Source organism: Cupressus sempervirens, chromosome 7 (assembly GCF_028749045.1).
Source record: "Cupressus sempervirens isolate cs-2001-9-10 chromosome 7, ASM2874904v1, whole genome shotgun sequence".
In the NCBI taxonomy this organism is placed as follows: Eukaryota; Viridiplantae; Streptophyta; class Pinopsida; order Cupressales; family Cupressaceae; genus Cupressus; species Cupressus sempervirens.
Genome location: NC_143124.1, coordinates 930,118,026 through 930,146,002, shown reverse-complemented (window position 1 = coordinate 930,146,002; position 27,977 = coordinate 930,118,026). Strand labels below are relative to the sequence as shown.

The 27,977-nt window shown below is 34.2% G+C and overlaps 1 protein-coding gene across 2 annotated transcripts in view; it reads left to right on the top strand.

Annotated features, from left to right (window-relative positions):
• The window catches only part of HCC1 (electron transport SCO1/SenC family protein), a 40,110-nt gene extending 12,894 nt beyond the window's left edge, over positions 1-27,216 (top strand). For both annotated transcript variants that reach the window (XM_089793604.1, XM_089793605.1), the window contains 6 exons: positions 305-580; positions 9,830-9,920; positions 11,006-11,218; positions 12,480-12,569; positions 13,031-13,163; positions 26,944-27,216. In XM_089793604.1, coding sequence (XP_089649730.1) covers positions 305-580; positions 9,830-9,920; positions 11,006-11,218; positions 12,480-12,569; positions 13,031-13,163; positions 26,944-27,052 — 912 coding nt within the window. In that variant the 3' untranslated portion in view covers positions 27,053-27,216. The remainder of the gene's footprint in view (positions 1-304; positions 581-9,829; positions 9,921-11,005; positions 11,219-12,479; positions 12,570-13,030; positions 13,164-26,943) is intronic.
• Positions 27,217-27,977: the final 761 nt, after the last annotated feature.

Genomic DNA, 27,977 nt, shown 5'->3' with positions numbered 1-27,977 from the left:
GCAAACACTAGAGAAGATTTGAACAAGCTTAATTTGAGCTCAACTATTGAACTGTTGATGAGAAGTGACATCAATAATACAGTAAATTACTGGAATTCCAGCAGAAATATGAATCTGTTCTTACTTAAATTAAATGTTACTATTTTCTTGATGATTACTTTGGGTTATGAAGTTGAGTTTTAGATGTTTTATATGCAAAATGGACATCCTGTTACCTAAAGATTGCTACTTCTAACCATATAGTCAATGCCATGGACTTGTGGTATGATACAATTTATTCTAAATTTGGACTAGCTATCTGCAGATCTTATTACAAGAAGGATATGCGAAATTTGTCTATTCAGTCACTTTGTGTAATATGTCCACGGATTCTACTAAGATGGAAGATTATCCTGATAAACAATTTGCTCCAGTGCCCAAGAAACCAGTAGATAAAGATGGATCAGATTCTGTATCCTTAAATGCTACAAGAGTGGGAGAGGAGAGTTCAAACGAACAACTTCCCCAAAAAACTAAGAAAGATGGCAATGAAAATGGATCGGACAGCACAAGCTCTAAGGGAAGGTCAGTTCGAGAAGGGGTAAGTAATAATTTGCTACCTCTATTGGTCTTTGATTTAGTTGTTTAGAGTTTTCTGTGCACTATTTGTTTTGGTATTATTCATATTTGATGTGATCTGCAAGTTACATTTTTGTGCTTTTAAATATGTATATTTGTAATTCTTGTTTTGAATTGATCAAAGTTGCATTTTCACTTTTTGATTGCAAGATGAAATATTATACTGCTCTTCACTTAGAATGCCATGCTTTCCGATTGTTGGACATTGGCTCTGGTAATTTTAAGACAGAATATGGTCTAGAGATGTTAAAGTATGAGCTACAACAACAATTCTTTCCTTCTCATGTCCATTTTGTCATTTGACAGTTTGATCCACCTAAACCATAGAAGGGTGCTCACGCAACAGTAATGATGCGAAGGATTTGATTATATTGGCCAGTAAAAGCTGCCATTAATTTTTTAGAGTTAAAATAGAGTAGTCCTAATAGTTTACTTATGGGTATAAGAAAGCTTTTGTTTTTCTAAAGCCTGGATGACTAACACATGTATGAGTTTCAGAATAAAACCTTTAACTCATGTTATTGACCTGCAAAAATATTTGTTTATAAAGATCCATTTTCTTTGAAAAACTAAGAATATTGCTGCCATAAAGGTAGTTTTGACTTGTAAGTACATGCTTATTTGCCCTCACATAAAAGACATGGCTGATGGTTGTACACACAAAGAGACATAGCTAGTTATCTTTGGAGCTGCATTGAGGATACAATGAGAATACAATGAGAACTTCAATGAGGCATGATCACCCTGCACCTAGCTCCCCTATGAAACTTGAGATGTCACCTAGATTTCCAATGAAGCTTGAAATGTTAGGAAATGACAAAAATTAGAAGCTATTTAATCAGCTAAAAATGTATTCAAATGTACAAATTTTTCTATATGTCTCTTTGAAAGAATTACATTTACAATGGTTGTAAAATGGCTTTGAGCTTGTGTGTAAGTGGCCAAATTTTCCGTAAAAGTTTATTAAAATAAGGGAAAAAGCTAGCACCACTTTGCCCATACTTCAACAAGAACAGGACATCTGAAATGGAAAATCGAAAGGATTATAGTTGTAATAAAGCTAGCTGCCTCGCAACTGGGACATTGGCATTTTTTTAAACATTGTCTTCAATACTTCAAGCCTTCCATTGAACACAGTTTAGCTTTCTTCGCCAATCTTTTTGTGAACAGCTATCTGCTGGAAGATCATCTTGACCTTGAGCTCCAGAATGTCTTCCTTTGCTGCACAAACATATTTAATAAGCTAAGACACTTAAGATTTCAGTTATAGATACCATGGAAATCAAGAAACAACCAAGATCTGGTGTAAAGATAATCACATGAACTCCATTTGACAAATGATTTAAGGATTGGAATAGCTTAAATGAGAGTTTCAAGAATGAGAGAGCATGCAAATACTCATTAGACTGAAAATGGTTCAAAGCAATAATGAATAAGCAAAAGATCACAAGGAAGTTATCAAGAATGACTACATTTGGATAAAAGTGGAGGCAAATACAACCAATAGGACAAGTTATTCCAGCTACCAAAAATTGGAAGGAGTTGCTCACATGGACAATGGTATCTACTTTGATAACTATCCTCTTTTAACAACCCAAGCAAGCTAAAGAAACATTCAACAAAAATACATAAACCTAATGTAAAGGAAAATAAAGACCTACACTAACATCTCCGTTTAGCTAGTTTACCCAACCAAGGCAGTATGATACTTGTTGCATAATGAGTCCTGTAACTGTAAGTATTCTATATGTAGTGGAAAATCTACTTGGTTGTCTTCTAGTGCAGTGTGTGAGGTGCTTGCATAAACTAGGAACCAATTAAATGTGAAATGTAGGGCCCATGTGTGCAAGTCGGTTAGGCGATGCTTCCAACAAGCTATCAAAACAAAGTAGGATCAACCAATGGTGAAGAACATTGTGATTCAAGTTTGTGAACTCTAAAGACAATTGAATATGAAATGTTGGGCCCATGCGCGAGTTAGGTAGAATGGGCTGCCAACAGGCGATTGAGACAAAGTATGATCAATCAATGGTGATGACCATTGTGGCTAAGTTTGAATCTTGAAAGAAAGGTAGTCAAAGCAGGATTTTAATCAGCCATGTGCAATAGTGAGAGCAAATTAAGAGCATATTAGGATTGTGTAATGCTAAGTTTGAAAGAAGCCTAAGACATCATGATCTTAAGCAAATGCAAGTCCTAATTAAGTCGATCAAAATCTATCATGAATGGTAGTTACCATTTTTCAAATCTAATAGATTTCCACAATCCATGTGATATTGCATTGATAGATTGTGTAGAATTATTTTCCATCATCGTCTTGAGATCACACTCCGTGGCCCATCATCAGGATATGCAGGAGAAAACATAAGGTGAAATCCTTATATTAGAGAGAATGATCGAATCCTCGTGGTAAGTAAGACATCAAGATTTAAAGTTGAAAGTAAAAGATAATTGGCTTGTTGCAAGATCTAGACATTTGGATCAAAATACCATTTGGTGGCTTAACCAAGAGAAAGAAGGCTGTCTTTGTGTTTAGCTTGAAATAAAGGAGAAATCAAAACAGTACTGCAATGGCGATGAGCATGGGTATGGACGGAATGGAAATAGATAGGCACATACATTGAAATCCTCCTCAACGTTCAATTGTAAAACATGTTGCACATGCATTGAAATGGGTCTAGTTATCCAGATCCTCCACAGTGTGCAAAAAACCTTAGGATAGGGGATTATAAGTCCTAAGGGTTTCTGAGAAGGGGAAAAATGCAATTGTGTCCTTTAACTAAAACTGATTGCTTAAGATGGAGGGATATATTCAATACTTGCTCAGATATTGCTTTAAGTGAACTGAGTTAGATTTGGTAGGAAGTCTTGATTACCTATAAGGGTAGTACGAAGTGTTCTACCATCAGGCATTGCATTAATTATTAATTTTGTTTTTCCTGAGGACCTTGAGAGTGGTCAAGCTTCAATTTCTCTTTCTGGCCAATGACTTAGATTAATACTTTAAGTATTTATATCAATGTGTATCCCTTAAAAGGCCATTGTGATCTCTAAATATACATCCAGCCCAAATGAAGCCTGAAGTCCCTAAAGATGCACTCTTAAAATTTCTGATTTAACAAATCTTGGGAAAGGGGATGGCTGTTTCGCCGGTTCTCTTGAAGCCTTAGTATCTCATACTCCATTGCTAGGGTGGCCATTGAGTTTCTCTTTAATTGCCATACAAATTAAAACTATAGTCACCACACTTCGTATTTTTGATATCAAGCTTCTTGCATTTTATTGAAAAATATCTGAACATTTACAAAATCAATTTGGAATATATTTCCTGCTTGGTTTTCTGTGATCACATAGTTGAACTATGTAAATTTACTGTAGTTGATTTCATGATTGGAATGTTTCTGGCTTCAATTGTGTGCTCATTGTGTTTCTGGGAAGATTTTCACTCTTTTTGTACTTTCTCATCTTGATTATGGATCACAGAGTATGATCTGAAATGTCGATGCAAAAATGAGCACACATTCCAATCAACTAATGGATTGTAGAAAATTAATGCATTTAGTCAATTTCATGCAATGGACAAACTCGATAAGGTATATTTGCATTCTCATTAAATTATAAAAGCCTTTCAATTTCAAATTGCTTAAGGTGCAAGGATTTGTTAAATTCATGGATCTTCAACAAATGTATATTCAGAATTTGATTGAGGTAGATATTAGTAATGTTTACTGCAGGTCCAGTCGTCTATATTCGATCTTGGATGATTAATAATATCTTTGCTATGTAATTCGGAGGAAGTAAAATGCTTGGAAGATCAGACCGCTGTGTATGTGTGTCTTCCAAATTGCATTCACAACCCGTACATATATCCTATCCAGAGGGTATGTCCCTCAAGGGACATAACCCTTGGCATTAACAAACAACTTGTTATCCCTAAGCTAGCGATCTTTAGTAAATAAATTAGTTATGACTAACTAAGTTAACCAAGAACAAATAATGTATTTGTCTAGAAATCGTCAGCACCTTTAGAGACAATATATATTAAATTGAATGCCATTCATTAGGAATATATGTATAGAAGAGCAGGTACGATCTGTACCATCAGACCTGTAGGTTTATCTAGGTTATATTCTTAACACTCCCTCTTAAACTGATAATCCTACAGAGAGATATCATATCTAGCAACATCAATACAGATGTTTAAGCAAGAACTAATACTCTATATCTGTCTGTCTCTTCTTAGTATGTGATATCATAGAACACATGATACAAAGTCATATTACTAAATCTGTGATATGACAAATCACTGCTACTAGTGATAAGACACATGTTGTGACTCATAGAAACTGGTATTTCTATATCACAACAAGATCTTGAGTTTAAGATCTACCAGAATACAGGATAAACCTGGAGAATTCTAAGATTCTTCCTTTATCCAATTTGTGACTCATGAACATAGCAATGTCAATGTCACAACACGATCTAAAACTCATCTGAATTTTACAATAAAATCTACTATTTAGTACATTATCTAAGAGATTGTCATCTCTCATAATGCCTTTTACACAAGTATTCATTATTTCAGAGATCGTCACCTCTTTAAATAATGATTACACATGGTGGAGCCCATAATAGTCAATAGTCTGACAAAATTTAAATTATCATAAGAATACAAAATAATTCAATCATACCTGGATCTTTCCTAAGATGATCACTCTCGGAGAGGTTTGATAAGAATATCTGCTTTCTAATTTCCAGTACTTAAGGATGAAGTCTAGAGAATAATTAAATTCTCTCTTTATCCAAGTTGTGATTCATAGACATCGAAATGTCTCTTTCACAACACAATCTTGAATCTATTCAAGGTTTGCTAGTAGTCCTCTACTGATTAAAAACACCATAAGATCATTTGATATCACATCAAATTCGTGCTGGAAGATTTTTTCTTTTTCTATTACTGTAAACTGATGCTGCAAGACTGTTTGCTGAAAAATGCTTCCACACCATGATGTTTATAAAGGTAGGCCCATCAGATGGTTGCTCACTTTAGATTTTCAAGACTCCTACTGGATATCAAATCGTCCGAGCTCCTTATTCAAGGTTGCCTTGATGAGACGTCGGACTCCCTCTGAATCCAAACTTCTTTCCTACAGGAACATTCTTCAGAAAACTCAATCAAGGCATATACTCTTCTTATAAGAAATACAAATGAAAGATATTATAGACATAAGGTAAAAGACGAGCTCAAGTACAATAGATACTTATCTTTCCATCATAACCTTGATGAAAGCTTTTGTACTTTATGAGTATACACCATCTTGACATGGTACACTCACTCTGAGTTTGTATAACCTAGATCTTGGGGAGTCAACTCGGTCTTCTAAGTACTCTCTCTGACATATAACCTTCTTATAAGTTGATACTTATGATTTTTGCTACAAATTCTTTATTACTCGGGAATAAATAAAGCATGGTCTACTCCCTCTTGGAATTGAGGAAAGATAAAAAATGCCTTGAGTAAAATGTTTTGATATTGCATATGATATCATGAGTATTGGCCTCCTAGAATATCAACGATATTTACCAAATACTCTTTGAGTAATGGCCTTCTAGAATGGTAGATAGTCACCAAATATTACAATGAATTTTGTGCTTGACTATAGTTTCCAGCAGCCTAATGTATCCTCCTTTAATATTCCCGACCTGACAAAGCCTTACCAAAAATATCTCCCATCTAGAGATCACAACCTTCATTTCTGGCCAATTCCATAGAATTAAATATGCTAGAATCCGATTTAGCTAATTTCAATACTCCCTCTTAGCTAGGGAGGATTCAAAACATTCAAAATATTCACATAATCACTATGCCATTCTCAGAGGGTGATATTGAACATTATGGACTTTCTATGATACCATCTTGCATACTTGCAAAGTATGGATCTAACTAGCATTGCCCACAGAGGGTGGGAGATACAACTAAATGTATCAATGAAGCAGTCTACATATCTCTCATCTTCCCATTGCATTCCTCTTATGAAAAGTAATTGCTCCTTGGTAGAAGAATACTTAGATACATCTGCTACTCTAACCTTGGCGCCATCCTGACAGATTTTCACAGAGATTAATAACAGTCCAAGAGAAATATCAATGGTTGAATCATTCATGATTCATTATCCAAATAATATAGCATGAATTAATAACAACATGAAGGATTGAAGAGCATTGTTCAAACATTAAGAATACTTATCTCTTTGTACTTCTTGGTCCATCCGCAGTCAACAGATATAAGCATTCAGCAACATAGAAGTCAAACTAGATCACAAGCTCCAATCCATGGTATATTCTGAAATCCTTTACTTGTATTGATCTTGAAGTAATTTCAAGTGCAGACCCATCTCAGTTCATTATGTTTTCATTAAAATGTAAAGTGTTGCTAGTTAGAGTACTGAGACTTCCAAGAATATCGAAGGTGTAAAAAATATAACTTCCACAGTTTCAAGCTGAAGGACCTTCACACTATGCACTTTATTAGGATTTGGAATTATCTCCATTAAAACATCAACATCCTCAAGCCTTTTAATGGCCATTATAACTCTTGCTATGCCTTTTGCAGTCTTTCTGCCCATCAACTCTGTACTGCCTGGAATCATGTGGAGTCGTTCTGACAACACTCTTGTTCAATATTTCCCTTGATGGCTAATTCCAGAAAAACTTCACAGGCTTCCTTAGTGTCTGCTGATTATAGACTCGAAGTACAGAAGTCTACTATCTTATTTTCTGACCGAGTTGTTTCATCCAATTACAACTTTTGAGGGTTTCAACCCTAATGGGAAACAATCCCTACTTAGAAAAACTTTTTCAAAATTACAGCACCCACTCAATCAATTTGAGCACCAACCCGATGCCAACTTACAAATGATTTGAGGAACCAATTGCATTAAGTCTGAAGTCATATTAATCCAATAATATTGCTGTAACTTCCATTATAATCAAACTGAAATTCTGATACGGTAAACTGTTTATGAACAACTTTTCAGTACAAGAAATTTAACTTGGGATATATGGAGCTTCCTTGCAAATTAAATCAGATATTATAGGGAAATGTCTCTAGCAAAATTGAAGCATGTATTGGAGAATATCACAGTTATTTCATACATGAACTGAGCATTGATCTGTTCAATTTATTCTTTAAAGTCTGAACTGTATTATTGAATCTTCTTTCTGTAGTACATCAATGATCACAACTTATCTTGTCAGTTTCAGCAGCATTGAGTCCATATCACCCTTCAGCAGACATACTGTGAATATATATATTTTATTTCAGACATAGTTAATCCATCTCTCAGTCTGTTTATATGTGCAATTGAATTTCTTCAGATTTTACAAGGATGCTTTTCCTTATCCACACAGACGTCATAAAGGAATTGAGAGCATATGTATATACAAGTCGCTGTTTGTTTACTCACACGTGTTATATTTGATATAACTGATCAACAAAATGAGTTTTATTTTCTATTGAGTGTTGGACCTTTAAACTGTAGCACTCATATCAACCCAATCTGCATGTGGATAGGACCATGTGACCCGTCCCAAGCACAAGGTTTTTACGGTGGATTTGGTCAGATCATATCTTATAAGCCCCAAGTACACCATCAAGGGTGTTGATAGTCATATCAGCGTATAAGAAAAAATCCCTGCACCGGAACTGCCATATGGCCCCATTTGTGGCACATTGGTGAAGACACACGGGTTCCTTGGCATCACAGAGCATGAGCCAATATGCTAGCAGATCCACACTCCTGCATACAAGATCTTTACAACATGAGTGATTTTGTACATCAACTACGATCCAAGAATCAAATCTTCTCCGAATCTAGATGCCCAACATCCCATGGATTGCGTGACCGATGGTGGAAAGCAATTTTTGATCAAAGACGCATCATTGGTTGTGAATATGAGCTTGATTCATCTTCATTGATATATCCAGCGACTTGAGTTCGCTAAGCTTGAAAATCATTGGTCTGATTTCACCAGCGAACCTTCCAAAACTCTGTTGAGTCGAATGAGTTCAAATACTTAACAAACCTCTTATCGATATTATTATGAATCTTTACTATTTCCTGCGTGATTAAGTTCATAGATTTGTACAGTAGGTTTCTGTAATTCAACAACACTTGTAGATGATTGCGCCTTATAACCTTATCACTTGTCAACAATTAAAGTTTATTATCATCAAATCCCTGATGACAACAAGAAGTCTTTGTGGTAAACAGAAATAAAACTCCAGTTTTTTCTAATGCTATTATGTCTGTATTATAGAGGTAATACTGTCATGATGAATTTGGTTCCAAACCTTACATTTGCAGTTGGCTCTGATACCATGTAAAATTCATGGATCTTCTACAAATGTATATTCAGAATTTGATTGAGGCAGATATTACTAATGTTTACTGCAGGGTCCAGTCCTCTATATTCGATCTTGGATGATTAATAATATCTCTGCTATGTAATTTGGAGGAAGTAAAATTTTTGGAAGATCAGACTGCTGTGTATGTGTGTCTTCCAAACTGCATTCACAACCCGTACATATATCCTATCTAGAGGGTATGTCCCTCAAGGGACATAACCCTTGGCATTAACAAACAACTTGTTATCCCTAAGCCAGTGATCTTTAGTAAATAAATTAGTTATGACTAACTAAGTTAACCAAGAACAAATAATGTATTTGTCTAGAAATCGTCAGCACCTTTAGAGACAATATATATTAAATTGAATGCCATTCATTAGGAATATATGTATAGAAGAGCAGGTACGATCTGTACCATCAGACCTGTAGGTTTATCTAGGTTATATTCTTAACAGGATTTACTTGTGATTTGTAAACCAAATGGGGATCAGTATCTCTTAAGTGTGATTGAAAACTTTGATCATTATTAAGTGTGTTTCATTGACACTTCTATCTGCTCTTTGCTTAAATGTTAGCTTGAATTTTAAAACCCTATAGATATCCACATATTTGACTAGAAAATGGAAGCCAAATTAAGATGGTAGTCTCTTTTTGACATGAATAAAACTATTGGGAGGATGTCTTGAGTGTTATTACAAAGTTTATCTGATTTGTTTTTTAATATTCACAATTGTATTTTTGCAACTGTGCACAGAAACGTTAAGCACTGGTTTTCTGATGCAATAGTTTCTGTAATGCATGCAGCCTGTTACTTGGATGAGTTTGCTGCTATTGATTCTTACTGGAGGTGGATTGATTATCTACTATGATCAAGAAAAAAAACGCCGTATTGAAGGTAGATTGCCAATGGTGAGTAGGGATGTCTAAATGTGTAAATCTAGTGGAAAAGCCTGAGAAGAAATTAATTTTGGACAGAATGGATTGCCAAAATATGCATTTTTGTCTTGCATTACTTTTTGCTGTTATCACTGAAACAATTCATTCCATTCAAATGTGACTGTAATTGTATTTGAGTTCTTGATGTTGATGTTTTTTGTAGTCAGCAACAACAATGCATTTTCAAAAATCAATAGATAGTTGTGCTTATTGCAGAAAATTAGATAAGGGGAGATGTTATGTATTCTTGTGAAGTTTATCACATGGCCATCTACATAGCATATGTATGCTACCATAGCACTGCATGCTTCTTCTAAATGGTGATCATGTTTAGCCTTTAATTTATTTTTCATTTTTTGGATTAATGGGCAGTAGGCTCTTGTGGGTCTTTAAGCTCCAAAAATTCCAAAGAAGTTGTCTCATGGTGGAAAATATTATTCAGTTTCTGGAATTGTCTCACTTGGTTAACAGTTAACTACAAAATGCACTAAAGGCCTTTATTTACCACAAATGACAGAAAGAAAAGCTTCAAAAGCCCAAATGGCATGGACTTATTTATTGAATCTTGGTTGTCTAAAAAAAGTTTATGCTTATTTTTCAAAGCTTGAAAACATAATACATGAGTGATGGGGAAAACTTCAGGTGGCAACAAATTATTTGCTTACATATGTTTTATCTGCTATTTCTTTTCACTCTTTTCTCATGTGAAATGAAAATAATTTTCCTATTCAAAATAGGTATAAAATCTTGTGTGTGGAAATGATAAATTTTTTTTCTAGAGCAGTAATTAAGTTTAAAATACACAATGCATAGCATCTTATACATCTAATAAACAAAATGTCATCATGATCATGATATTGAAGTTTTCATCTTAGTGCTTTTATCATGTTTCTATCTGCTTTGCCAAATAATTCTAGTTATTTCATGCTTATCATATGAAATTATTTACTTGAAATGTTTTTGTTATTCCATTGTGTTGTACCAGTTCATATGCTACGGTCTTTGTGTAATACAATGCTTTATGTTTACCTTAATGTATTGCAGAACTCCAGAATCTATCTACACAGGTAAAAGAGGGTCCATCTGTAGGCAAAGCTGCAATTGGTGGGCCATTTAACCTTGTGAACCATGAAGGCAAATCTGTAACAGAACGTGATTTCATGGGAAAGTGGACGCTAATCTATTTTGGCTTTACTCATTGCCCTGATATCTGTCCGGATGAGCTCCAGAAAATGGTTGCAGCGATTGATAAGATAAGTATGTTACTGATTCATGCTATCTGTATGTTAATGTCTGTATTATGCATGAACATTGAAAAGCCATGTTAGGGGGATTGGAATTTGGCTACCAATATGGGTACACTGTCCAGCATGGATGCTGCAAGTGCATTAGTAGTATGAGTTAATTTTGAATTTTTCTTGACTATCATGTGTATGGAGAAAATTGTTGTCTTTTTAAAATCTCCAATTAGTCATAATGATCTAACATCTAAAAGTAAATTTAACAACTTTTATTAATGCATTCTCTCATCCTGATGATGGATAACAGAGTGTGATCCGAAACATTGATGGTAAAAAAACTTACACAATCAAATCCTGAAATAATATTTACACATTTCAAATGGATCGTGGAATTCTGATAATGTTAAAAGTAAATCTGTTTATTTTAGCATGTATCTAGGTGGTCATAGTAAGGTTGGAAGTGGTTTGGATTTCTCTTCAAAAAATCTGGACGAGCTTATTCTGGCTCAAGTCCTCTTCTGTTTGGTACATTGAAAATATCAAATATAAGTGATACTTTGGAACAGTTGAAGAGAGTTACTTTTGTGTAAGCAAAATGTATGACTGTGAGATAAAATAAGCCCGAGTCTGGTCAATATCTGTGCCATTCTTCTGGAGATTCAATTGGTTATGAATTGGAGAAGAATATGCTGTGTTGAGGAATATGATATGCCATATTTTTGGAATTAGAGCAAATCGTACCAGTCCAAAGCCACATCTGTGTAAGAGAAGAAAATAGATTGTGCCGTTCTAAATCGAAGGAGGATCGCTGAAAAAAACTGTAAAAATGTGTTATCATCCATATAATCATGAGTATTAATAACATGGGTGTAGAAAACCGTATTATATGAAAAATTCATAGACATGGTATTTAAATTTAAGCTTTATGGTAAAAACTATCTTGTGATGCATATGTAAATTGGCTTCAAAGAAATATATTCCAATCTGATAGACGTTTTTACATCTCAAACTCATCAGGCTGACAATACAATACAATATTTTCTTGCTAGCAAGGTCTTCGACATACGGCTAGAAGATTCCATTTTGGCTTATACATATATTAATTGCCAGCTTCCAATCAAATTCGTTAGAAATGATAACTTTCTAATATTTTTAATAAACTTTATGTTATTGATTTGCTTATAACATTTATTCATTATTCACAATGTTTAAAGAGTTTTGATTTACAATTTTACTGCAAATACCATTTGACAAAATTTATATTTTCTATAATGTAGATGAAAAAGCATGTTTAGAAGTCGTGCCTGTCTTTATTTCTGTTGATCCAGATAGGGACACTGTTGAGCAAGTCCGTGAGTATGTCAAAGGTAATTTTCTCATACCAATATAATCTTGGCTTAAATTGTGTTTTTTGATTATGTACAAAGTAGAATTTGATGCTCACTCACTTTGCTTGTTTGTCAAACTTCATCATTTATTTTATAGTGCCATTTTCAACACTTGCCTTTTAGCAATCATCTAAAGGTGAGAGAAGTAGATGGGAGGTCATTAAAACTTTTGCCTTAGTGCATATTTGTTATGTTTGACTTCTATGTTTTTGAAAACAATGATGTCTTTGCTGTAATGGGCTGCAGTAAAGTTCATCTTAGAACAACCTGGTCGTCAATTGCTCATATTCTGGTATAGGATGAATTGGACTGGTCCATAATGCTTGTATAGGTTGTGGTCTGTGTGATGATTTGTTACTTAAAATAGCTTTAGCCTTTAGATTGATTTATTCAAAGAATTATAAAGTCAATTCTTAACTGCCGTTTTTTCATGATATCAGAATTCCATCCAAATTTGGTAGGTCTGACAGGAAATCAGAGTGATATAAGACAAGTTGCTCGAGAATATCGTGTTTACTATATGAAGACAGAAGAGGAAGAAGCTGATTACCTTGTAGACCATTCTATTATCATGTATGTAGAATCTCCTGTATTCATGCGCATTAGTAATTTTACAAGGATAAGATAACTTAAGTTGTTGCTTCAATGATGAAAAATGATGCCTGTAAATTTTGACTTTTAGTTATTACTATTTTTATATTGTCACCATTCTTCAAAGCCTAAACTACTTTAATAGTTTACTTTTCTGTATCATTGACAATTTAAATTCAAGCCCAATTGTCATCCAATAATTATGCGGGTTACATTTACTCTACAGTTAGGGATTCATACTGTATGACTTTTGGAACATGTTTGCCGTTGCACCAAAAAATTCTTAAGCAGTTGTATTGAACAAAGGAGATGAAAGCTCCTTATATAGATTTACAAAGGTGATGTTTCTAAAAGAAACAATCGTGAGTTAAAAATGAAAATAGAAACTACCTAATAAACTAAAGACTAACTAAGATGACCATTAAAGAAACATTATAATATTCTAATACCCTCCCTTAATGGTCCTTGTCCAACTAATGTCTTTTGGTCACCTTAGTTATCGGATTCGTGCCTTAGAGGCTGGATTTGGATTCGTGCTTGGATTCATGCAGATTCGGGTAGGATCCTTGTTTTACACAGTGGATTCGTCCGGATTTGTGGGCCATGAATTTAGAGGAAACCACTTTGTAAAACAAGGATCCTGCCTGGATTTGCTCGAATCCTCAAGGATGACGGTTTTAAGCGGGTCTAAGTTATTTAATATGACTTTTTTAAATATAGTTTTTGCTTTCTAATCCCACAATGACCCTTTTATGCATTATATATACTAAAAACTAAAAGAAATATACATAATTCTATATATATATATTTACGAATCCTCCACAAATCTTAATTTAGAAAAAAGAATTGCGAATCCACGGATCCGATTCACGTGCTCGAATCGGATTCGTATCCTAAATCGGTAACTAAGCGAATTCTTCAAAACATTTTGCTGCTGCTGAGACCCTCCTTGGATTTGCAAAATGTTATTGACCAAGAAGCCAAAATCCACCGAGAAATGAACAAAGAAGGGTATCCCCTTCTTCAGAATGCTTTGCAATAGATTCAAAATTTTTTAAAGGAAAAAATTATGAAAACCCATTATTTTATTAAAGGTGGCAAAATATGAGATTTCACATGGTAAACCAGCACATGCAAGTACATGCAACCCTAAAAAAAGAGACTTTTGCTGTAACCAAGAAATCAGGGGATCAAAACCCTTAACTAGGCTTGCAATTTCGAGCAAAAATTCTCGAAGACAAACCACAAAAGTTTCATAAAATACCTCTTAACGATATTTATTTAAAAAATAAAAAAAACAATTTCAGGAAAAAAATCCAGAGCAAAAGAGACCTGAGTTTTTCTTTAAAAAATCCCCAAATTTTATGAAATCCCATCAATCTGCTCTGATACCATGTTATGGACAAAACCGTTTTGGCCGGAAATTAATGACAGAGGGATGTAAAAACCCTAGACGACGCAAAAGACTACAGAAGAGCGATCGAAATGCCCCAAAAAAGAAAAAAAATAGACACCGTGATTTTGTAGAAAAAATGGCCACAAATTTGCAGAGGTTGTTTGTAACAAAACGTGTACAGATACTCGAAAAAAACCAAATACAAAATGACACCCATATAACCTACTCGGGTTTGAAGAAAAACATAAAATTCTTGCAAAAGATTGAACACACCCAAGCAAAGATTTTTGAATATCTTAAAGAGTCTAAAAATTTCATGAAAAATAATTTTTTCAATTTCAATAATGAAATTATTATTTTTTGAAAAAATAGCTTTGATACCGTGTTATGGTAAATTGAGTTGTTGTAGTTGTATTAAACAAAGGAGAAGAAAGCTCCTTATATAGAGTACAAAGATGATGTTTCTAAAAGAAACAATCGTGAACTAAAGACAAAAATAGAAACTACGTAATAAACTAAAGACTAACTAAGATGACCATTAAAGAAATATAATAATATTCTAATAAAGATAAGACCTATTAACCCGTGATAAAAATGTTAGAGAAACTTATCTGTGGGAGGCAATTTGTTCATGTTCCAAATTTGAAGGGAGACACTAGTGCTTAGTCCAATCCTCCCTCAACGTCATCCAAGAGGATTTGGACCTATCACCTGACTTTGATACCAGTTGGAACATATTTTCTATTACACCAAAAAATTGACCTATTAACTCCTGAGACAAATGCCAGGTATAAACAAATCCATGGGAGGCGATTAGTCCAAGTTCCAAATCCGAAGGGAGATGCTAGTGATTAGTCCAACAAGGACAATATGCAGTGCACAACACTTTAAATTTGTAGAGGATGATGTGTTATAATAAGCAAATAATACTAAATAATCATGCAAAAAGTAAAAAAACCATTAAGAGGTAAGGTGGTAACATAAAGGAAAAATATGTAACTGTAACATTAATTTTATAACTATGCATGACCACCTCGCTTTATCTACCTTTTTATTTAAAGCTAACTGCCACATATATATATGAAGAAAATCATTATAGAAGATGAAATGGATGCTCTTTCAATGGTGAGTGGATATACATTGAGAGTTTTAATTCACACTTTTCAGCATGACACAAATGAAAAAGCATGTGTTGTGGAAGAGGAGGCTCCCTATTTGAAGCCCAACTTGAACAATGTGTACTTTTTTACAGTTTTTTTAAAGTTTTGATTTAAAAGATTTTTTTTATTGCATAATACGTTACAATGCTGATTTTTTAAAGCTATAGGGTTGTAATCTTTCAATTTTAATTTATATTTTACCTTGAGATAAAATGCTGCTAGTTCTAGTACAATTGCCTTCTCAACTAGAGAGTTTATGTAAATTTGATGCATCATCATCTTATTGTCGACATTCTAGTCAATGTGGAATTTAATAAATAAACTTGGGCAATTGGGTGAAAATCCCCTTGTGCTAATTTATGCTTGGGAATACGCGTTTTGCCAAAGCAACAAATAATGGGACACATTAGAGAACAAAAGGGTGCCAACATTGCAAGAAAGAATTCACAATCATTTGGCCCACATCCTTTCTTGCAATTGCCATCATCTTCTTGAAAAGAGTGCCCTTTTTCTTTTGTGTAAATGAAGTCCTTTAAAAAAAAGCCTTTCAAGAATGGAATTAAGCAAGTTGTAGATGAGTCTTTGCTCGTTATAACAAGAAGCTTCCTTCCATTTTTCTAAATCACCATATATATGTGATATGGTGAGGACCATTACCAATTAACTTATATTAGTCTCGGTATGAGGAGATGCACACCACTTTATTGGAGGCATCATTGGGAGCAATTAGGGATAGATGACTGAAATCGGCTGTGTCCATTTCTGATAGACTGAAAGCTTGAAAAAATAAACAACAAATTAATGTCATTGCATTGTCCCCATAAGTGGCAAGGTTTTTGAAGGCTGTTGCATTTTAGATACCATGTGCTATTCATTCAAGGCAATATTGCAAATGATTGGCATACATGTGTGTGTGTGTGTGTATAGTGAGTGGGTTAAAGCAATCTATACAAAGGTGACCTTATCCAACTTGGAGTTGAATGCAATTTGAATTTAATTTTTTATTATACTTTATATATATTTAATTTGTGTATATGTGACATGTTATCTATCTTTTTTATATTTTAATTTTAATTATTTGTAACTAGGTAGGTTGGGTTGTCAAAATTTGATTCGCATCACACAATTGTTTTAAAATGACCTGTGAAGGTGTGCATTGAGTTCTATTGTCAACAACAGTCATTGGAGTGTTTAGAGGCAATCAAGTAGGGGGGATAATCCAAAAGGTCATTTGGAGCAAGTGGTTGTGTACCCTGTGGAAGGAATTACAGCAATGGACGTTTGTGTTAGTAGAATAAAACATTGATATCAACAAGGCTTGTCAAGTGATTGGTAGGTGGCATAACAATCTCCTTTGTTTTCGAAGAAGAATCACAGTGATATAAACAAGCTTGTAATAAGTAGTAAAATTTTCAGATTACAATAAAGGCTCTAGCATATTGCAATTTCTTTGAAATTCTACTGTCTCAATTCATTGTAAAACCTACATTGGTACATGTATAAAATTGCTTATGATCTGAAATGAATCTCTTGAGGACATTTCATGATTAAATTATCAATTTTCAATAAATCCGAGTATGGGATATTTCAGTGGTATTAGAGTGACAAGTCGTGCCAGCTTGTGAGGGTTTCAGTTGCAAGTCAAAATTAAGAGTTGCAGGTCAGGTAACTTATTGCTTGTGTGTCACACCCTTTTATCAGTCAGAGAAGAAAGGTTTCACCCCATGGAAATCAGAAATGAAAAGTTTTTAATCAGTAAAAGAATACACATCCCAAAGTTGATCAGGAATCTAGGAATGAATTGAGGAGGAAGCTATGCTATTATTGCAAGGGGCCATGGGAGCTGGATATTGTTGCCTTGGTAAAGGTAAACATATTTGATTGAGGTTATCTTTGATGATGAAGACGAGGATGAGCAAGAAGCTAATATAGATGAGGACAATGCACAAGAGGAACAACCACAACATACAATTGGAAGATACTACAGCCAAAGAAATTCTGCGTATTGCCACCCTGTTTGGAATTCTTGGCAACCGTCCTTTCCGACTGAAAGGTATCCTTAAGGGACAACAAAAGTTTTCCTTAATAGACAGTGGAGGCACACAATTTTGTTGATGAGGGACTAGTGATGAGACATGGGCTTCAGGCTGAGGAGTTCCCATGATTCACATTGGAGATTACACCTCGACAGGTGATTTTTATGTGCTAGGACTTTAGCAATGTAGATGCTATTTTTGGGACTTTAGTGGTTAGAGTCACTTGAGTGATACGTTTAAGATTTTAAATAGATGCAACTGGAATTTGACTGACAGTTGAAATTTGTGGTTAAGGCTATAGCAGATGGTAGTCCTCGAGTGGTTTCAACAAGGAGGACAAAGTCTCTATTCAAGCATGGCAATGTGGATTGGGCAGCCCAGTTGTTTGTATCTGACTTATCTTGTTCCAATAGTGAGCCACAGTATCATATTGATATCTAGACCATAGAAACATAAATTTTTCAAGGAATAAATCATCAAACAAGAGGATTAGGATTTTTTGAAAAAAATTGGGAGAAAACAACAAAAAATTGGGAAAAATCAGATCTACGAAGAAATGTGAAAAATTGAAAAAGAATTCAAGAACTTACTTTTTTTAAAACCGAAGGATATATCCATAACATAGATGATAAATGACTTATATAATGTTTCAAAGCACTTGCACAACCTCCTAAAATGTCATGAAGCCAGGAGATTCTTCATACTCCATGTATATCTAGATTTGCTCTATTCCTTCTGGCCCTCTAATTTCTTGCCTCGATAGGAATGCTCTTATAATGACTTCCCTGTTTTTTTTGCTACTTTTGCTATATTATGGCAGAAAAACAAAGTTTTCAGCCTTTTGTTGCATCTTGTTTTATCTTTCATTTTGGTAAATTTGTGTGTCGGTTTAGAGAAGTCGGCTAAAACTTACTTAATCTGCTGCATGTTTTGACAGATTGTCAGATTTTTGCTCTTCTTCCAATGCTTGTGTTGAAGTTGACCTGTGGCTTTCCTCAACACTTTTTGATATCTACTGATGTCTTCTACCTCAATACTCTCTACTGAAGGCAGGGTTTGAAAAGCATTTGTGATATGTTCCAGCTACTGTACTTACCTTGCATCCACTGATCATGGGATGGTCAATGGGATTTGAATTGTTGAGCGATGAGTTGCCAGCTTGTGTTTTCTTGTGTTAGCCTTTTTGGATATTTGTTTTTTCGTGGAGCCTTTTTGGTACTTGGGTGCTTTTTTATCATATTGACATTTGATGGCTTGTTTGTTTCTTTTGACCATGCTATTTTCATATTTTTGCTAATGAGTTTTGTTCCTAACTTCATCTTTTGTTGGTCTACTTTTTTTCGGCAAGCTTCAGCCAGACAACCATGTTGGTGCAGATATGACTTGATGGGAATAGTCTTTTAGTCAATTAGTTGTTCCCACTCAAAAGCCTTCATTGTACAGAAATACTCATTTTAGTAATCACTTTGCCAAATTAATTTTTGAACAGATCGTTGTGTAATTGAGAATCCTCAGTTGCTCTGTCGAGTCAGATAATCCAATGTATTCTCCACTAGCTGTTCTCTTGAGGATAATACTCTTGCCAAATTCACTCAGAAGAAGTGATTGCTGTATTTAAACTTGAATTGTACCCGGGTGGCCTTCAATTTGCTTGAATACCGGGGACAGTATACTAAAACATGTTTTTTTTCATAAATCACTGTCCACCTTAGAAGGCAGCAAAACAACATTTCTGGACCAGGTTTGCAGTTCTATTTATCCTTCACTTTTGTTTTTGGTCTTGTGTCTAGCTACTATAAATCAGCTTTTTCTCATTCACTTTAATGAAAATTTGATCCACAGGCAGGTTTGGATAGCTAGCACTCATTTCCTTTCCCTGTAGGAAAATTAAGAATGGCATATGAGCATGGTGGTATTTAAACTAGAGCAGGACATCTTTGAATATCTAAAGTCAAACTAAAACTGGGGAAGGGGTTCGCTGTGCCTTCAATGGCTATCAATACAATAATATATATTATTTAACATGGATAAGTATATATAGGAAATGGTGATTTACCAATAACAAGAATGTATATCACAACGAATCAATCCGACTGAAGCTTCAACTTTAACACTCCCTCTTAGCTAGGGAGGATTTGTAGAACACATTATGCTCTCAAATAATATGAAGGGATGTCATCTTAGTATGATATTCAATTCACTATGAGGCTAAATTTCTCACCTTTTATAAAACATAATTGAAGCATTTTCCATAACTTTAATATAAGCTTAAACACCACCTTGAGTGTGGTCTATAATAGTAACAATGTCATGGTGTTTGGCAAGATCCAGCCCAAAGAACCATAACAAGTTGGTTAGCATGGTGTTTGGCAAAATCCGGCCCAAAGAACTATGATGAGTTGGTTATCATGGTGTTTGGCAAAATCCGGCCCAAAGGACCATGATAACACTTGCTCCTAGACATCCAGTACATTGAGGTGGTACAAGTTAACGTATCATATCTAGGTGATAGGTCAAACTATTGATAAAGGTCGTCACCTTACAATAGCGACTTTACACACATGAAAGATCGTCAACTTTCATTACATATCATATGTGAAATAGTAACCACCATGAATTAAGTCAGAGGGTGGTACAAGGGCTTTCACCTCAATTCTCTCTCACTGAGAAGAATTTATTACAAGGAATTTCACTTAGAACTTCTCTTAGAGAATATATTATTTACAAAGGATTGTACCTCAAAATTCTCCCTTTGAACAAGGATCCTAGGAAGTCAGGTCCTCTAGTTACCCCCTCAGAGCTCTCTTTGCCTAAGGATGTCTATTGAACTCCCTTTGAATCTGATATCAATCTTCTGACTTTCAGGTGACAAGTTGTTACTACCTCATGATGTATACATGGGTAGGCCCATTTTAAAATCATGCAGTCACACCATGTATTTTAATAGCAACCTTCTGAACTCTTATATTGCCTTTGAAGAAGTGTTAGACTCCCTCTTAATCATCATCAAGAATATTCACTTTAAGAGCCTTACTTTATCCAGTTTGATCATCAGATGACTAATAAATTTTAGATCACAGCCTTCTTTTCCTGCAAGAACATCCTCAGAAAAAGAAAAAGATCAAGGCAAATAACTCTTTTAGTATATATAGAATTACAAATAGGAGAGAGACTATAGTAAGTAGATGAATGTAAAAGAGAAGAATACTTATCTACACATCTTTGATACAAGCTACTTCAATGAAAGCCCATATGCATCAAATCATATGATGATTCAGATTTGAAACTCCGATGATGCCCCTTCCTGGCATCTCCCCCTTTTAAAGATGGTTTAAGTGGGAATGAAACATTGATTATTATTATTCCCCCTACAATGTATAATTTCCACTCATTTCATTTTATGGAGTCTGAAAATTTCTACCAATTTGCTTTAGGAGAAAGCTTGTAATCTATTTGTGATCTCAATGTATATGCACCCTATTGAGAAAACATTGTTCAACTGAATCACATATTTCCTATCTCAGCTACCACTATGATGACCCCTCTCCTTAGTAAGTTTTCTCTAAAAAAGGTGGGCCCACGGTCCCTAGCACCTTCTGTATTAAATGAAATAAAGTTTTCGCTCTTGATTTGTTTAAGGTGGTAGTTAATATGAATATCTTATTTTGACAGTAAATGTACATTCTTATTCATTGAATTGACATTCCCATTTCATACTTCCTTATCACTAAAATTATGCTATCAATTACTCCCTCTCAATATCAATGACATTCACCAAATACTCTTGAGTAATGGTCTTCCAGAATATTGAGATGCAAGACATTCATCATTTACTCAATTTATTTGATCTCATAATACAAGTTATTGTAAGATCGTCACCTTACAACTTCTCCAAGTACAAGTGATGATCATGTGGAAGTCCTCACTTCCTCATGATGTACACAAGGGGTAGGTCCATTAAAATCACATGGTCACAATGTATGAATCACAGTCCTTTTGACTCCGACAATTTATTGATCACTGGAGAATCCATCTCATAATTGTTTACTCCTTCTGAATCAATATGATCAAGATCACCAATGGTTGACAAAATCATCTCCTCTATCTGCTCCCTTTCTTTCAAGGTTGCCTTTAATGAAATGCCAGACTCCCTCTAAATCTCAATCTCCTACTTTTTCCTACAAGAACATTCTCGAAGGAAAAGATCAAGGCACATGACTCTTATAGTATAATAAATAAGAATGTTTAATTTGAATGTTAGTAATTTTAGCTCATGCTTGATACTAACAACAACATAAATATATTTCTCATTAATATTATCATGATTCACATTATAATTCTCAATTGTATAAATTCATATATTTATACTTTATATAGAGTTGTATTCAATAGTCTAAAATTGTGAGAAAGGGATTTCACATTTATAAAATGAGAATTCATAATGTTCTAATTATATATAAAATATAATTTCCTCATATTATATATGCAAGAAAATATTATTACCCTCTTAACATGTTTCAATCACATAATTCTTTGTTATATAAAACACATGATAACATATTTTAATTGTTATGGCATAGTAAAAATAAGGGGTTCGTACCTCACATTATCTTTAAATGCCACGTTACTTAGTTCAAACCTTTCCTTATTATTAGTTCTTATGTCACCACACAGCATGCAAACCCTAGATCCCTCTTTGATGATGATTGTGTGTGAACTCAGAAGGACATCTCATGTTATTCAACACATATAATATATTACATTGTGGGGTCATGCCTTCTGCACCCCATGTCAATGTACACTCAAGATATTTTGGGCGTTGCAATTCATAGGGATTGAATTGAATGTTTGCTCATATCACACCGAATGTCCATGCATATTCATTAGGGGGTCAGCCTTATATATTCCCTTATTCGATCTTATTATCTCCATACTCCACATCAATTTCTCCTTATCTCTCCCTCATTCCACGTATTGCAATTGGATGTCGTCCTTCTTTACATATTATTTGATTATAATATTATAGTCCTTATCGCTCCCTTATAAATAGTTGTTTGGCGCACTTTCCTAGGAACGAGTTTAATATCTTCCTTTTGTCCTTTAATACTTAGTGGTCAGATTGACTTATCTCTTCCTTCATACCATCGATGTCCTTCATTCATTGCTGTCGAATAGTTTACGTTCTATGTTCCCCAAGTTTTTGGGGCAACAATTTTTTTTGGGGACAGTAGGGAGGGCTATATATATAGGGAAATTTTAAAATATAAATTGAAATTTGCAAATATACATGGCATTCATATGAAACTAAGCAAAAAGCATTTCATTTAAACATTATAGAACCTTAACATACACCATTTGAATGCCATCTAGGAAATAACATAAGTTGATTTCAGTACTTAATTTGTCAATATGCATATCAATATGTGAACAAAAATATTTAAATATAAGTTTAACAGTGAACAATATCATAAAAATTCGAAAATCTAAATATGCCTTAAGGGTAGAGGGATTCCATAAAGTTTCATCATCATGTTCAAATTCAACATAGAAAACAAAATATAGAAAATGAAGTAGACTGCTACTTAAGCTCTTGGAAGCAAAAAAATCATTTTTTTTTTGCAAAATGAAAACCTCAGCCAGCTGCAACACACTCCAACTTCATAGGCAAAACCAAACAAATGACAAAACAACCACAATGTGGTATTTTTTGACCTTTTAGGGCATTTGGAGGGGCAGAGCCTACTGGACGACTAAGTAGGGACAAACAAAATAAAGTTATTGGTTAATTTTTTTTGAGCTTCACAAAAAACATGGAGGGGACTTCTGGATGTACCCTTTCTGTACCAGGGATGGCCAGCTGTCCCCTTTTTTTCTCTCAGAAGTCTCCAAGTACTGGGGATGTCCCCTGCATTTTTTGCCTAATCGGGGATCGTGGGGGGATGTCCCATACCCATCCCCAAGTCCCGGGGACGTCTCCGTCTTGGAAACCTTGGCTTTTAGGGCTGGGATGCGTCCCCGAGGTACATAGTTTACGTGCAATAGACAATATCTGAGATAATGGATATGCTTTAGGGGATGTGTATGCTTATCTCGATAGTTTCCATCGAACACAATGTTCATGGATGACAGCAATCTCCAAGCTGGTCATCTATCAAGCCTTTGTTGCAATCATATAGTGCGTAAACCATGGAAGATGTCACCTATGACTGTAAACCTCCATCTCTGTTTTGAAAATGTATTTTTGGATCTGCTATGAATTATCTGTGATGGCTTGGTTTTATTAAAATAATCTCTGACTTCATTTTATAGAGAAAATGTCTCTTTTGTAACAAATGTTTGATGTCTTCAAAGAAGACAACTTGTCAATGTTTTCTACCAAGGATAAATAGTGAACTAATGAATGCTTGTAGGTATTTCTCCTGAAACACATTGTGAGGTGCATGCACAGCTCTGTTTAATACCTAATCTACGCATGATTACTCTTCTCTGCCAGTGGAATTGTGTTGATTATTGTTTTAATTTTCTCTTCACCTGGATAGTTCGAAGGTCTAGAGATCATTGCCAGTTCTGTATATTCTTATATTTCTCATGACATCCAAATGGTAGATTTCCATTGATTACTTTCCTACCAATTAACACTACTGTTTATAGTTTCTCATTTTCTTAGTCCATCTAGGAATGCAATAATAATTTATTTGAAATTAACAATATTATTTGTGCAGCAGTGATTCTGATTCGATTTTAATCTTTCTGGATTCCCATCGATAGTTTATGATGTCAATTCCCATCATTTTTATCCTGTATACTCATCCTTTCAGACCAACCAATATGTTACTCTTCATTTGATGATTTTGGTGTGCTCTTTATTTGCCACAAACTCTTCTCTTACATTTACAGTTTGGCTCTGATACCATGTTGAGTAACATGGCTCTTTTCTGCAAATGTACTAACATGGCCATTGTAATTGATGTGTTCCAAATGCAGATATGGATCTCATATAAATGTCTCATTATATATATATATATATATATATATATATATATATATATATAATTTAACATGGATAAGTATATATAGCAAATGATGATTTACCAATAACAATAATGTATATCAGAACGAATCAATCTGACTGAAGCTACAACTTTAACAATGGTCATGTCTACATTTCATTTAAAATGTTCATCGACTGATTTTGGAGTAATCAACGACTTGATAAAAAGTTGTTTTTTATCCTTTGGAAAGAGGATGTAATTGGTATGAACAAGCAGATCACAGTAATAAATGTAATGCAAAGTGGTATTAGTAACAAAGAGATATGTAAGGATAAAACAAGACAAAATGCAGCCTACTTTGACTAAATAATTCTTAAATACAAGAGCATTGAAAGGCACGTGGGTCCCATTGGCAGGAACAAAGTTTGTCTGGAGTTTAGAACATGCAGGTTTTTACTAATTTTCTGCCTGAAAATAGTTCATTGGAGAAGGGGATAAATATGTTAATTTAATGTTCTATTATGTGATAACATATTAAGGGAAATGGATGCTCATTGGTTCTGCAGTCTAGTTTATCCACTTGCTCAAGGCAATAATTTTAATCAATTCAGTAATGAGGTTCCAAACCCGAAATCTCCCATTTGCGTATCTGAGTGCTATTTTAGGGATTTCTCAACTACAGTTTCAGAGTTCTTTTGATTATAAATAATGACATAAAAAATAATGTGGAAATCATCATTCAGTATGTACGGTGGATTCTTTATGATTGTAGTTTGTCTAGATTTTACACCTTACCATATGGTAAAGATGAATGGCTTCTTGATGCACGATGCCAATTTACCAATGAAGTTTTATAAAATACCACTGTTTTTGAAAGTATCACTGTCTGCTTGTTCTGTTTATTGATAGTTCACATTCGTGGTCTTATCCGTAGAAGTGAGACTTGGACATGGTAAAAACTCACAACAAACTTGACATGATGCAAATTTAAATTGAACATTCATGGAGACCTAAACATTTGGCACTAAAACGAAGCAAGCACTAATTAGAGGCTTTGGTTTAGGGCTTTAACTTTTCCCTTAAAACAAAAAGGTGTTATTGTTTATTGTCATTTGTTTTTAAAGATATTTTAAAGTTTCTTTGTTCCAGTCATTTCACCACACCATTTTACCATAACCGCCGAAGGCTACAATTACCTACAATTCATTTAGATTTTATCTTTTTAACTTTTTTAGTTAACGCTTTTGGATCCTTGATTTTAAAATTTTTAGTTTAATAATGTTTTAATAATAATATGACTACCTTTTATAATAATAACAGTCAACAAATTAATGGATAAATAAATTTAATATTTAAGAAATAAAGTAGGGTGCACAGTTTTCTCTGCCACATTGATTGATATAACTAAAGTATATCAAATTCTTTTGCTTCATTAAGAAATTTGAAGGACAGGGTCAGACAAATGCTATATATAATATATAACGTGCTAGAATTATGAATCGTGGGTATTTAAGTGATTATGCTTATTGTGATATTGCTATCAGGATTTAACTGTGTAGTTTTTGAGTCAAGCTCATTGACCCATGTATCATGAGTAGTGATTCACACACGAATCCATCTCTCATGAGAATAAATGGAACACTGAGCACTCATTGGATCTAGGTGATGCTCACAAAGGTGAAGCACCAGGACTTTTAGGGAGGTCACCCATCCCAGTACTAACTACTCCAGCTTGAGCGCGCTTAACTATGGAGTTTCCTCCATGGTTAAACCCACTCTGCTTGCAACCCCATTTACAAAACCTTCACTAAGTGTTGTGCCTTATGAACCATTCATACTGTTGATTATGCTTATCCTTTACAGTATTTCATACTTAGTGGCAAGCACTAATTGATTTGAATGTTAATAATACATCAAGGAATAATGGAGTTCGAGAAATGGATAAAGATTACATAGTACATTAAAAACCAAATGTTACATTAATATAATGGGAGATGAGTCGGGTGAACTCTCTGCTTGCCCTCTGCTAGTCTAGTAATCTCCATGCTATGCTTTAATCTTCGTTTAAATCTTGGTATGATTTTGAAATATTGTTTTGGTGTGAAATACACGTGTATTTACAATTATTCCATTTTGCTGCTGCTCAGTTGCATTTACATTTCAATATTGTGTTTGCAGGTATTTAATGGACCCGGATATGGAGTTTGTCAAATTCTTTGGTAAAAATTATGATGTTGATGCTTTGACTGAGGGTGTGATAAAAGAAATCAAGGGATACAAAAAGTAACTCCACAATCAACTATGAGTGCATAGATCATGTTATAGGGATACAAAAGTTAATGTCATTGTGAAGCAAGGGTGGCTGTGATAAATAAATTGAGAAACAATATACTATGAACAACTTATTTTTAAAAAATGCCGGCTAAAATTTTAGCCCAGTTTTTTGGTCTATTTTATAATTATTCGGACATTTCTATATGTGAACTAATTTAATTAATCCATCTCACTTCACACACTAGTGTACAGAATCCTGGGATGTTAGACTTATTTCTGCATTATTTCATGTCAAATATATTGCAAGAGGTTAGTGACATCAGAAACTAGCATCACTTCACACACCATGTGCGTTGCTAATGCAGTTAATTAAAGTTGGTCGATCTCATTTAGTTGTAGTATTATCTGCCGTATTCTCTTCAATGTAGTTTATCCTCAGGTTGGATAGTTATCTCTGGAGTACAATACGGCCTTCTCACTTGTCTGAATCTTTCTCATTATGGAAAAGTCTCTTTTCTATGCATTTTATCTTCATTTTCGATAGCTATCAATGGAACACAATTTGGCATTCTTACTTGCCTGAATCTATATGTCGTCATAGAAAATTCTCATTGACTTTCTATTTTATATTTTGAAATTTCTTAAATTTGTCAATAATATCAGGGTTCTGGAGCGTCTCCATGCAAAATGAATCTTTTTTTTTTTTTTTGTATTGAGGAAGATTTGAACATAGCACCATCCAGATATCCACAACATGACTTTGCGCCACTAAACAGACGGCCATTGGCAATTTGAATCATCTTTGTTATTAAACATTGTTTGAAGAAAGCTTCTATTGTATTGTTTTCACTCAACAAAGTGACGGGCGTGGATTTTGTGCTCACATTATCCCTAGTTGGAGCCCACTATTCTTACAGACAAAACTTGGAACTTCATAT